Here is a 13,162-nt window from a genome sequence, read left to right as displayed (position 1 = left end):
ACATGGCCCTTCTCTGATTGGCTCATGCCTGTTACATGGCCCTTCTCTGATTGGCTCATGCCTGTTACATGGCCCTTCTCTGATTGGCTCATGCCTGTTACATGGCCCTTCTCTGATTGGCTCATTCCTGTTACATGGCCCTTCGCTGATTGGCTCATGCCTGTTACATGGCTCTTCTCTGATTGACTCATGCGTGTAACATGGCCCTTCTCTGATTGGCTCATGCCTGTTACATGACCCTTCTCTGATTGGCTCCTGTTCATTACGTTTTCTAAGCCGCTTTGCTTGCTTTACACTCTCAATAACAATTCCACTTCATTATCAGTCCAAACAAAATGTTTTTTTTTTTTTTTTGTTGTATTCACCATTACTGTTCTCTGTGTGCAAACGCAAGCTGCAAATGAACGTCAAGCATCGAGGACACTTCATCTACCTGCTTACACCAAAGTGTGCGTTCTCATATGTGTTTTTGGTCATTTTAATGAGGGTGGAGATAAAAGATCTGAAAACACAATTCTGGGCAGAGATCATTTTTACTTAAAAATGCCATTTTAAAATAAAAATGTAGTAGTGTGGATGTAGCTGTAGTCTAAAAAGGGATTTGGTTTCTCTCAGTGTGCAATAAATGTTCTTCACTCTTGTTTTAAAACACTGTTGGTGTATCCCCAATAATAAAACTAAAAAACTCTAAGTAGCTAAGTGAAAGAAATGAAATACAGGATTCATAAGGCACACATCCCTGGGCGTAACATATGGTGGTAACGTTCTCCCAATTCTCCTGAAGTAGAATACCTAGCACTACTGTATATACAGTGTGCACACACTGCAGCTGTTCTCTCCTTCTGCTTTTCCAACTGCAGGCATTGACTGGGCTCCTGAGAGCAATCGCATTGTCACCTGTGGAACTGACCGAAATGCCTATGTGTGGACACTGAAGGGCCAGGTATGGAAACCCACCCTGGTAATCTTGAGGATCAACCGGGCAGCACGTTGCGTCAAGTGGTCCCCCAAGGAAAACAAGTTTGCAGTGGGCAGCGGATCAAGACTCATTTCAATCTGCTACTTTGAGCAGGATAATGACTGGTAAGAAGAACTGTTTAGCTACAGAGTTGAAGACGGGGTGACACTTTAGTTTAGGTACTGCACAAAATACATCTATCACTTATTTACTCTTACGTAGTTAGACCTTTACAAAGCTTGGGTAAGGTGGCTATTCATCTGAGCAATGTGGCCTAGGAAAATAACTTTAGAATGGTCAGAGGTGGATTAAGTGAGACGTATGGCATACCTCAATATGTGGCCTGTGAATCCTTCATATTCATCATATCAAATGCCACACTGCAGTGCTGAATAAGTCATGCGTTGTGAGTGTCATTAACACCAAAAGAAGCCTTTGTTAAGCTCTGATACATAAGAGTGAAAGGAGTAAAAGACGCATTTTTGCAGTACCAAAACTAAAGTGTTCCTGAAGAACGGAACTCTCAATGGTCTCTAAAGCCAGATTTCAAAAATGTGTACAATGTTTTGTGATGGGGTGCCAGACCCCTACTGCAGAGAGAGGATCTTTTCCAGGGTTCATTCCCACTTTCTCTTGGCCCTTAGTTTAGCTATACACTCGATGTACTTAGGAGAGAAATCTGAATTGTTGATATTTCACAATTTTCACACCCTTACATATGGTCAGGTCAGTTAAAAGTGGATCTTTCAACAACACATCAAATTCAGTAACTCTTTAGGATATTTGCTGTCTTTGCCTTCCCAAGTCATATTTAATCCATTCAATTAGAAGAATGATGACAATTAACAAGTGTGGCATGGTGGAGCAGTGGTAGCGCTGCTGCCTCGCAGTGAGGAGGCCTGGGTTTGCTTCCCGGATCCTCCCTACGTGGAGTTTGCATGTTCTCCCCATGTGTTCGTGGGTTTGCCCCAAAGACACTGTGATTGGTGATCCTAAATTGTCCCTGGTGTGTGTGCCCTGCAGTGGGCTGGCGCCCTGCCCGTTGATTCTTCCTGCCTTGTGCCCTGTGCTGGCTGGGATGGGCTCCAGCAGACCCCCATGACCCTGTGTTAGGATATAACGGGTTGGACAATGACTGACTGACAATTAACAAAGCAAAATGCAGCTACAGTTAGGTCCATAAATATTTGGACAGAGACAACTTTTTTCTAATTTTGGTTCTGTACGTTACCACAATGAACTTTAAATGAAACAACTCAGATGCAGTTGAAGTGCAGACTTTCAGCTTTAATTCAGTGGGGTGTCCAATTACTTTTGAGCCCCTGAAATGAAGGGATTGCATTCAAAAAATGCTTTAGTTGCCTCACATTTTTATGCAGTCGTTTTGTTCACCCCACTGAATTAAAGCTGAAAGTCTGCACTTCAACTGCATCTGAGTTGTTTCATTTAAAATTCATTGTGGTAATGTACAGAACCAAAATTAGAAAAAAGTTGTCTCTATCCAAATATTTATGGACCTAACTGTATTTCCAAGTCTTGATCACAGTCCAGCACTGAAGTGCATCCTGGGACTAAAGGGCCTGAACTACAGGCTAAAGTAGTTTGAAGCAATTGGTGCTGGAGACCTAATCAAGGGGCGGCACGGTGGCGCAGTGGGTAGCGCTGCTGCCTCGCAGTTGGGAGATCTGGGGACCTGGGTTTGCTTCCCGGGTCCTCCCTGCGTGGAGTTTGCATGTTCTCCCCGTGTCTGCGTGGGTTTCCTCCGGGCGCTCCGGTTTCCTCCCACAGTCCAAAGACTTGCAGGTTAGGTGGATTGGCGATTCTAAATTGGCCCTAGTGTGTGCTTGGTGTGTGGGTGTGTTTGTGTGTGTCCTGCGGTGGGTTGGCACCCTGCCCGGGATTGGTTCCTGCCTTGTGCCCTGTGTTGGCTGGGATTGGCTCCAGCAGACCCCCGTGACCCTGTGTTCGGATTCAGCGGGTTGGAAAATGGATGGATGGATGGACCTAATCAAGATCTCCAAAATCCTCAAGGGTTTCAATAAAGTTAAAGCAGAACTCAAATCAATTCACATCAAGGACTGTGGAAATGAAAGAAAAAGTGCTTTTATGATGGAAGTCAGGAAGGAAGTCTTCATTCAAAGAGTTATGGGATTTGGGAAGAAATTACTAAGTCGTATACTTGGAGTGAAAACCTCGACAACTTTATAAAAAGTATCTAGATGAGATTTTGGCACAACTTAGCTATTGGCTACCCAAGAAAGCTGGATGGACGACTAAGTGATTTCCTCTCATTTGTAATAATATTCTTATGCATTTATTTAAAACAGGGCTGTCAGTTTACTTAGATAATATTTTGGTGGCACATTGCTTCAAAACTCCTCAAAAGCTGACCTGGCCACTGTCTGTGTGACATTTCCTTGATTTGCCCCCGTCTACCACAGAGTATGCCAGTTTTGTTTTCATGTCCAAAGACGTGTAGGTTTGGTTGATTGGTCACTATAAATGGGCCGTGTTTTATCTTGGTAGAGTAATATATTGCTGTACTTTCCCTATTGTATTATTAACATGTAGCCTTTGTCAGAATGCCTAATCTCACAGACTTACCACTGTTTATAAGGTATTATTGTATATAACTTATCCCCACCTTCCCTTCTATATCTATAACCTCAGGCAATTAGATGTAGTAAAAAGACAAGCAGAAGTTAAGTTACACGTAAGATAATGTATTACTGATAATATTCATAAATAACAAAATGCAAAGTACATTTGAATATTGGCAACCATACAACCTGATTAAATGGTGATATGTAGTTCAGGCGGCACACAGACTTGTAGTTACTTAAATGTCTCTAGTTAAGGCATCATTGGTGCTCAGCTTTCAGCCACATGTCTGTTCAAAATGGCTGCTGAGCTGTGCTCTTCACTGTGTGGTCTTCATCATCAGGTTAGCAAGAGATGCTTCTTTCAGACGTTGGTTAGTAAGAGAGAGATACTTCTACATCATCACAGGTTAGAAAGAGAGAGAGTGTGAGGTTAAACACATAACTATATAGATTTTCTGTCCAACCCCTACGGCCAATAGGGTGTCGTAGTACTTAAAGGCTTCTGAACCAAGCCAATTCCAAACAGCCATACTTCAGACCAATGGGGGAAATAGAACATCTTAACACCTGCCCCCAAACCGTATGTTAAAGTACACCTTAGCCCATTTGCGGGGGTAGAAATGACTTTAGCAAAGAAACACTTGCCAAACTGGTTTAAAACACACATCCCCCAAATCCTGTCGTAAAATTCAAACAGACCCATTCCTAAGGGGGTGGGGGGTAAACACTAAATTACATTGCTATGCCTGAATTACAAATTAAGACATACAAAATATTCATCAAGTTATATGTAAAATCTCACATCACAACAGGCCCGGTGTTGGGTGTGCCCTGATAAATTGACAACTTGTCCTCGGCTGTTTCTTGGCCTGTGGCAAGTACTGCCTGGAAAAGCTCCTTTCCTCCCAGACTGTCTCTGTGGGCTAAGGATGAGCGAGTGACAGGCACCCCTGTTAAACGTGTGACACCATTTGTTATTACTAGAACTTCCTAATTTCCCTTACCCCTTACAGTTTTCCAAAAAAAAAAACAATTAAAGAAGTTTAACATGATGTTGCCATGTGTTACTAATATGGATGTTTCCTGAATGTGATATTATACTGGCATCCTTGTGACCCTGAATTTTATCCAGTCAGGTTTTAGAATGTTGCGTTAAATGACAAGGTTAAGGTGGTCATAGAGAGTAAGGGTGGTGGGGCAGATTAAAATGAACAAGTAAAAACCAAAAGCTTATCTTAACTAATTACGAATCTTTCTAACCTTCATTTCAGGTGGGTCTGCAAGCACATCAAGAAGCCAATTCGTTCCACTATCCTAAGCTTGGACTGGCATCCCAACAACATTCTACTGGCAGCGGGCTCGTGCGACTTCAAGTGCAGGTAGGCCAATGAACAGCACAAGCTTTATGCCGACTTGTGATTTGGACGATATTCATTCCAACCTCCTTCTGTAATAAGCATTGTCTTGTAATGGTATTCACCTCCTTAAGCGTTAAGCTTACCCCTGATGAATTTTCTTCAATAAGAAAAAAATGTTATTAATTATTGTGTAGCAGTTACATGTGATTACCAAAATGTCAACATAAATACAGTGGGAAAGGTCTCTCTAGTGTCTACTGGCGTACTGATGCCGATTTAGTACACGTCCTTCATGGGATATGTTTGGAAACCTTGGCAAGTAGTGCAATGGACTTGTTAAGGCTTTGCACTTCAATCCCTGAGGTTGTGGCCCTGAACAAGTCACTTCACTGGCCACTGCACCAACTGGAAAAAAACATTCGAAATGTAACCCATTTTATCTCAATTGTGGTAAGCAGCCTTGGATAAAGGCATCAGCTAAATAAGTAAATGAAACAGTCACCAACACACAGCCCAATGTTGCAACTGGGACAGTAAAAGTGTGCTTCTTTGTGCACTTTTCATAAATTTTTCTGTTCATTGCATGGGAAGATAAGATGTCAGTGCCTGATCAGCGCTGCCCATTGTTTTATTGTAGGCTACTAAAGCACAAGGCAATAAACATTCTTGTCTTCCACTTGATCGCAATCATTTTGCCTTTTTACCACGCTGAAGCTTTAAATTTCTAATCAGGACAATGAAACAGTGGCAAATGAATCTATTAATGCTGGCCAACTATTGTTGGACACTGAAACGAGAAACATCAGATGTGGATGATACAGTCATATGAAAAAGTTTGGGAGCCCCTCTCAGCCTGCATAATAATTGACTCTCCATTCAACAAAAAAGACAACAGTGGTATGTCCTTCATTTCTTGGGAACATCTGAGTACTGCAGTGTTTTCCGAACAAAGATTTTTAGTGACGCAGCATTTAGTTGTATGAAATTAAATCAAATGTGAAAAACTGGCTGTGCAAAAATGTGGGTCCCCTTGTAATTATGCTGCTTTGAATGCCTGTCACTGCTCAATGCTGATTACTTGTAACACCAAATTGGATGGATTAGCTCATGAACTTCATAGACAGGTGTGTCCATCATGAGTTGTAATTGACCACCTTAAGTACCTTTATAAGTTGTGCTTCCCTTTCACTCACCTCTGAAGAGTGACAGCATGGGATCCTCAAAGCAACTCTCCAAAGATCTGAAAACAAAGATTGTTGAGTCTCCTGGTTTAGAGGAAGGCTACAAAAAGCCATCTCACAAGGTTTAAACTGTCAGTTTCAACTGTAAGGAATGGAATCAGGAAATTGAAGGCCACAGGCACAGTTGCTGTTAAACCCAGCAGGTCTGACAGGCCAAGAAAAATACAAGAGCGGCATATGAGCAGGATTGTGAGAATGGTTACAGACAACCCACAGATCACCTCCAAAGACCTGCAAGAACATCTTGCTGCAGATGGTGCATCTGTACATCGTTCAACAATTCAGCACGATTTGCACAAAGAACATCTGTATGGCAGGGTGATGAGAAAGAAGCCCTTGCTGCACTCACGCCACAAAGAGAGTCGCTTGTTGTATTCAAATGCTCATTTAGACAAGCCAGATTCATTTTGGAACAAAGTGCTTTGGACTGATGGGACAAAAATTGAGTTATTTGATCATAACAAAAAGTGCTTTGCATGGCAGAAGAACAACACCGCATTCCAAGAAAAACACCTGCTACCTACTGTCAAATTTGGTGGAGGTTCCATCAGGCTGTGTGGCCAGTTCAGGGATTGGGGCCCTTGTTAAAGTCGAGGGTCAGATGAATTCAACCCAATATCAACAAATTCTTCAGGATAATGTTCAAGCATCAGTCACAAAGTTGAAGTTACGCAGGGGTTGGATATTCCAACAAGACAATGACCCAAAACACAGTTCGAAATCTACAAAGACATTCATACAGAGGGAGAAGTACAATGTTCTGGAATGGCCACCACAGTCCCCTGACTTGAATATCATCGAAAATCTATGGGATGATTTGAAGCAGGCTGTCCATGCTCGGCAGCCATCAAATTTAACTGAACTGGAGAGATTTTGTATGGAGGAATGGTGAAAAATACCTCCATCCAGAATCCAGACACTCATCAGAGGCTATAGGAGGACAGCGTCTAGAGATAGATAGATAGATAGATCTTTATTGTCACTGTCACTTTTACAAAGGAACAACGAAATTGAAGGTGCAATCAACTCAGTGTGAGGAATAAGAGTTAAAAAGACAAAAAGACAGAATATAATAACAAACCGAATAGTAATAAATATACAAATTGCACTTGTTGACTTACGGTATATATTGCACATTGGAAGAATAATATGGAGCAGTTTTATTTGAGTTCAGGGCCATGATTGCTTTCGGATAAAAGCTGTTTTTAAGGTGGTCTCTCCTGGTTTTCATAGCTCTGTATCTCTTGCCCGATGGCAAAAACTGGAAGAGGCAATGACCGGGATGTGATGAGTCCTGTGAAATGTCAATTGCTTTTTTGCGGCTTCGGGAGGTGTAGATTTGTTCCAGAGTGGGGAGGGTACAACCAATTGTTCTCTCCGCTGTCCTGACGACCCTGTGGAGCGCTTTCTTTTCTGAGGAAGTGCAACTGCCGTACCACACACACAGTCCGTACGTGAGCACACTCTCGATGGAACAATGATAAAAAGCAAGGAGTAGATTTTTTGGGAGGTGGTTCTTTCTGAGAATTCTCAGAAAATACAGTCTCTGCTGCGCCTTCTTTAGCAGCTCCTTGGTGTTGGCACTCCAGGTCAGGTCATCCTCTAGCTCCATACCCAGAAACCTGAACAGGCTGTTAGATTTATAAAAGGAGGCTCAACTAAGTATTGATGTCATATCTCTGTTGGGGTGCCCAAATGTGCACCTGTCTAATTTTGTTATTTTGCATATTGCATATTTTCTGTTAATCCAATAAACTTAATGTCACTGCTGAAATACTACTGTCTCCATAAGGCATGTCAGATATTAAAAGAAAGTTGCTACTTTGAAAGGTCAGCCAATGAGAAACAAAAATCCAAAGAATTAAGAGGGGCTCCCAAACATTTTCATGTGACTGTAAGTGGAAATCAGCAGCAAAACATGTTCAGCTCAGTTGAACTAATGCAATGTGTCAGCACCATCAAGTGATAAACACACTAAATTCAATTAGTTAATGTTTTCCTCAAATTCTTATATGATACAGTCAATCTGAAATTAGACCAAAGTTTATTAATCCCAAGTGGAAATTATACTTGTGTTCAGCTTGAAACTGTCTATCAAAATCGCCAAAATGTTTTCATGAAGCAAAACGTTTTAAAAAAACACGTCCACTGTAATTATAACCACAAGGTTCTTTTTAATTTGCAGTCACGCTCCAGTATTTGAAACCATAATACTCCACGCGCGACCCTTCAGATTTTCAAATATTTACATTTACATCATTTACCAGACGCTCTTATCCAGAGCGACTTACAACAGTGTTTGTTAGTTTTTTTCGCATACCCCTTGGGGTCAGAGCGCAGGGTCAGCCATTGTACAGCGCCCCCTGGAGCAATTACAGGTTAAGGGCCTTGCTCAAGGGCCCAGCAGAGTAGGATCTCTTTTGGCACTGACGGGGATTTGAACCGGCAACCTTCGGGATACCAGCACAGATCCTTAGCCTCAGAGCCACCACTCCACCCAGTATGACATTTATATATAAAAAACGTGCTTTCTGACTTTTCCTTTGACTTGTGAAAACAGGCAACAGAGTCACAACTAAAGAAAACTATTTTCCGCACCCCTCAATTTTATTAAACAGAAAGCATGTTGGTATATTTTGTACTTTCCAGATGTTCTGTAAATGTAACTAAGATTATGTCTTTGAAATATTGAATATTTGCTAAATACAAATACCAGTGAGAGCACAAGACCAAGAGCGGTTCATCAGCCTGCTGAAATGACAGCAAACCACTGCCTTGGCCAACTAGTGACTCTTAGACCCCGGCCACTTCAAAATGAATGCTTGCTTACTTGCAGGGTGTCACGCAATACTGTGAATAACATTGTAAATGATCATTTAAGTGCCATTTTGTTTGCTGTTTCAGGGCTTCCAAACTTAGTAGAGCGTAGTTACACTAACTGTCTTGAATGGTAAAATCACGTGTGTTATGGTCTGCTTTGAAAGCTTAATGACTACAGGGCGAGTTAACTGTCCAGATCCTTTACTAGGCTTTTATACCAATTGTTCACCTTTCCTTTTCAATTTAAATTACACTAGTTTCCTTAAACGTTATGCATTTATTTTTCCTCCTCCAGGATATTTTCTGCTTACATCAAAGAAGTAGAAGAGAAGCCTTCTCCAACCCCCTGGGGATCAAAAATGCCTTTTGGAGAACTGATGTTTGAGTCGAGTGGAACTGCAGGCTGGGTTCATGGGGTTTGTTTTTCTGAAAGTGGAAACAGAGTTGCCTGGGCCAGTCATGATAGCACAGTGGCTGTTGCAACTGCTGGCAAAAGCACCACGTGAGTATAAATTTCCAGAGAAAGATTACAGTCAAACATACAGAAAGCAAATGTTGCAAAAGTCCTTTACAGCCTTTGTATAAGCTTTCTGTTTTGAGACCAGCAATTTCTACATTGCATTTAGAGTCTCCATTTTTAGACATTAAGCATTTTCAGTACCCCATGTTATGCTGGGGTGTCAGTTTGGTAGTTTGACATACCCTGTGACTTGGTCCAACCAGTCTGTAACTTGCCCCAACAAAATCAAAACAGAATTGGGGCTGGATATGTGTGCACGAGAGCTTACCACCAATGGAAGTACAATTCATTTGAGCAGCAACGCTGAGTAAGGAATGCCACGTGTTTTGGATAATGCAAACAGAAGAGAGGCTCTTCTCTCTCACATTTTATGTATCACAATAGAATGGAGGAGAAATAGGACTGGAGATAGCTTACAGCTGAGCTAACCACAGCTGTAGGCCCTGTGCATGGAGATCGGCTGCATCAGCATCACATTAATGGCTGTCATAAAAAGGGATGAGCTTGCAGCACTTTGGAAATGTGAAGCACACAGTCCTGTAATTTGACATTCCTGGCAATTTCTAGTCATGCAAACTGACATATTCAGGCGACATAATCAGCAACAGCACTTGTCAGTTTTGACATCCCCTCTGACTAGAAGTCTTCTAATGTGACATCAGCATAATGTTGTATCATGGAGAATATTCTGCTACTGTATTTTAAACCAAAATCTCTCTTCTATCATTCCTATTTTCTGACATGTTGTTGCTGGTGTCTTGTGTAATATTTTTCTAAGATTCTATGCATTCTTTTCTCCAGGATTTCCTCCCTGAGCTCTGACAGCTTGCCTCTTTTGAGTATTGTTTTCATCACTGAGAACAGTCTTGTTGCTGCAGTAAGTAAGACTCCTGTTTTTACTCGGTCTCATGTTTCTTTACAATCTTGACGTACTGCAATGGGCCACACTGGAGATCATAAAGATATTAATATTTGTTTGGAATCAAATGTTATGGAGTAACAGATATAGAAGCCAACTTCCAATGCCGAGATTAAACTAAAACTGAAGAGGCATTAACTGGTACAGCGAATTTAATGGGGAAATACGAACAGGAGACATTATGAAGGTCTCATTGTCTGAATCAAATTCCACTATACATCACCCTTTTTTTTGTCTCTACTGATAGGGTCATGACTGCTATCCTATGCTGTTTACGTACAATGAGGCCAAAGGTGAGATTAAGTATGGTGGCAAGCTGGATGTGCCAAAGCAGAGCGCTCAACGTGGCTTGACAGCCAGAGAACGCTTCCAAAATCTGGATAAGAAGGCATCAAGTGATGCCAAAGAAGGAGTCCTGGAGACTATCCACAAAAATAGTATCAGGTGGGTCTATTGCTTGGTTTCATTTTATTTGTTTTTGAAACATTCTAAGCGTCAGGCACATCATTCCTTACTGATAAGTAGGCAATGTGCAAGATCAGCAGAGAAACGTGCTACACGTCGAGGAGATGGACAAAAAGGGCCCTTTTATGTAATTCTTTCAATACTTTATTTGCACATCAGGCAGAAACTCGGTTACAAAGTAATGTTAGCAGTAGGAAACCTGACTAATAGCTTAGGGATGCTTCATTAGTTGAATGTCAGTTGGCTAAGCTTTGACAAACAGCACTCCATTATGCTTTGATTGATTTATGAAGGGCTTGCATCATTAATCTAATAGGCTTTCTAAAAATAAAGTACAATAAACTAGAAAATCAGTACACACACTAACGGAAACAAACTCTCCACAAACTGTAAACTACCGTGGGTTTTATATTCATAAATCTTCCTTTCAAATAGACATGATAAATCAAAAAACTCATAACCTTGAGTGTACTGGGGTCAAATGATGTCCATAGTATCAGTATAAAATTAAGTATTACCTATAATAAAGATTAGCACCCAAAAAAACTCCCTAACTACAAATCTCAATGGTTCAGAGCTTCTAAGAAGTATTCTTTTTGATCATTTCTGAAAGGCAGTTAAGCATCTGAATCATTAGATTCATAGAAGGAAAAAAAAAGTTTTGATTTGATGTACTTTATTCATCCCCGAGGGGAAATGGTCTTTTCACATGGCCTTTATACAGGGAGAAAGCTGCAGACATTCTTCATGTAAATGGAGCTTCCAGATACACAAGAGAGTTAATTAAGAAGACTTCACTTTTGCAAAAGTAATTTACATTCTGAGTTAATGAAACCATACTTAGTGATTGCGAGACTCGCTACTTGGCTCTAACGTCTGCCTTGTCTGTTTAAACATCTCGTCTGGTCACATCTACTCTCTCTGATAACATAAAAGAACAGTTTGCTTCAAACTCTCACTACTGTGCGTGTAGTGCTGCTTGTGTACTGTGTCTTCGATGTCCTCCTCCCTATATGGCAAAATGAAATCATTACATAAAATAGTAAGCAACACATTCTGCCATCACAGTGTTGCAGCAAACGACATCACTTGTACTTCAGAGCTCCAAGTCCGGCACAGTAGAGTAAATGTCTATTCTGCAGTGGCCCCTTAGTGGTATTATATTAGCTTTAAAATGGATAGTAATCCATTCAATAAACATACTGCTTAAAAAATTTGTTCACTAGTACGGTCAAAGATCTCCCCCCACCCAATTAGTGAATTTTACTGTGCATAAATAAATTAGAAAACAAAACTTTTTTTTTTTGTTTGGTTGTTGAACTTAGACTTTGCTAAAAATATGTCATCAATTTTGTAATTTGCAGCCAAATCTCAGTTATGGAAGGAGGGAAAGCTAAATGTACTAAATTCTGCACCACTGGGATGGATGGTGGAATGGCAATCTGGGATGTCAAGGTATTGTATTAGACTGAATGTTTGATTCTTAATGGTACAGGCATTTTTTGTCTATTAACCCATACCTCACATCACAATCATCTACACCAATGGATGAGGGTAATTGAGACTGGAATGTGGACGTGTACTGTACATAGTGTACCCTGATATGGATTGATACCCAACTACCACTGGTTCTTCCTTTGTTGGCAAAGCTAAGGAGGAGGAGAGAATTTTAATTGTTAAACTGTGCTTATATTCTTTTGCAGACCCTTGAATCGGCCCTGAAAGATTTGAAAATTGTCTGAAATCCAAGCAAAAGTATCAAATGCAAGGCTTAAGCAACAAGAATGGATAAGAAAACTTGCAGTCGCTGCCATGCCAGCCAAATGATGCACACAATTATTCTTTTCAGGACTCAGTACAGTATTTTAAACAAATTTAGCTCCAAACCCTTAAGAAATATTAAGATAGCTTCTGAAAATATGCTGGTCATAAGATGCTTTAAATAAATTTTGTTTAAAAAAAAAAAAAAAAAAAAGTCTCTGGCATATTTCATATTTTTAAGCACATTCAACAACATCTCAATTCACATTTTATAGCTGTTAAGTTTTTTTAAGCAAACATTTAAGCATTTTTAGTCACAAAATAAATGTGTCTTTACATTTTGTTTTACTCATTTCTATCATGATAAACCAGAACTGTCCAACTTTCAAAATGGCAAAGGCAGACTTCTAAAATTCAAATTACCTAAACCAAAGAGGCATAAACAACTTTTAAAGCTAGCGATCAGAGCTGAGTAGACATGTATACTTGGCACTTCTAGTGATGTACGGCTAATTAA

At 40.5% G+C, this 13,162-nt stretch overlaps 1 protein-coding gene across 1 annotated transcript in view; it reads left to right on the top strand.

Moving 5' to 3' along the window:
- The window catches only part of arpc1b (actin related protein 2/3 complex, subunit 1B), a 41,233-nt gene extending 28,374 nt beyond the window's left edge, over nucleotides 1-12,859 (top strand). Inside the window, exons 4-10 of the mRNA XM_028814391.2 lie at nucleotides 861-1,083; nucleotides 4,833-4,940; nucleotides 9,276-9,482; nucleotides 10,302-10,377; nucleotides 10,667-10,863; nucleotides 12,249-12,339; nucleotides 12,588-12,859. Coding sequence (XP_028670224.1) covers nucleotides 861-1,083; nucleotides 4,833-4,940; nucleotides 9,276-9,482; nucleotides 10,302-10,377; nucleotides 10,667-10,863; nucleotides 12,249-12,339; nucleotides 12,588-12,626 — 941 coding nt within the window. The 3' untranslated portion in view covers nucleotides 12,627-12,859. The remainder of the gene's footprint in view (nucleotides 1-860; nucleotides 1,084-4,832; nucleotides 4,941-9,275; nucleotides 9,483-10,301; nucleotides 10,378-10,666; nucleotides 10,864-12,248; nucleotides 12,340-12,587) is intronic.
- The last annotated feature ends 303 nt before the right edge of the window (nucleotides 12,860-13,162 follow it).

This window comes from Erpetoichthys calabaricus, chromosome 11 (assembly GCF_900747795.2).
Source record: "Erpetoichthys calabaricus chromosome 11, fErpCal1.3, whole genome shotgun sequence".
In the NCBI taxonomy this organism is placed as follows: domain Eukaryota; kingdom Metazoa; phylum Chordata; class Cladistia; order Polypteriformes; family Polypteridae; genus Erpetoichthys; species Erpetoichthys calabaricus.
The sequence above is the reverse complement of the archived record's forward strand: the minus strand, read 5'-3'. Positions and strand labels throughout refer to the sequence as shown.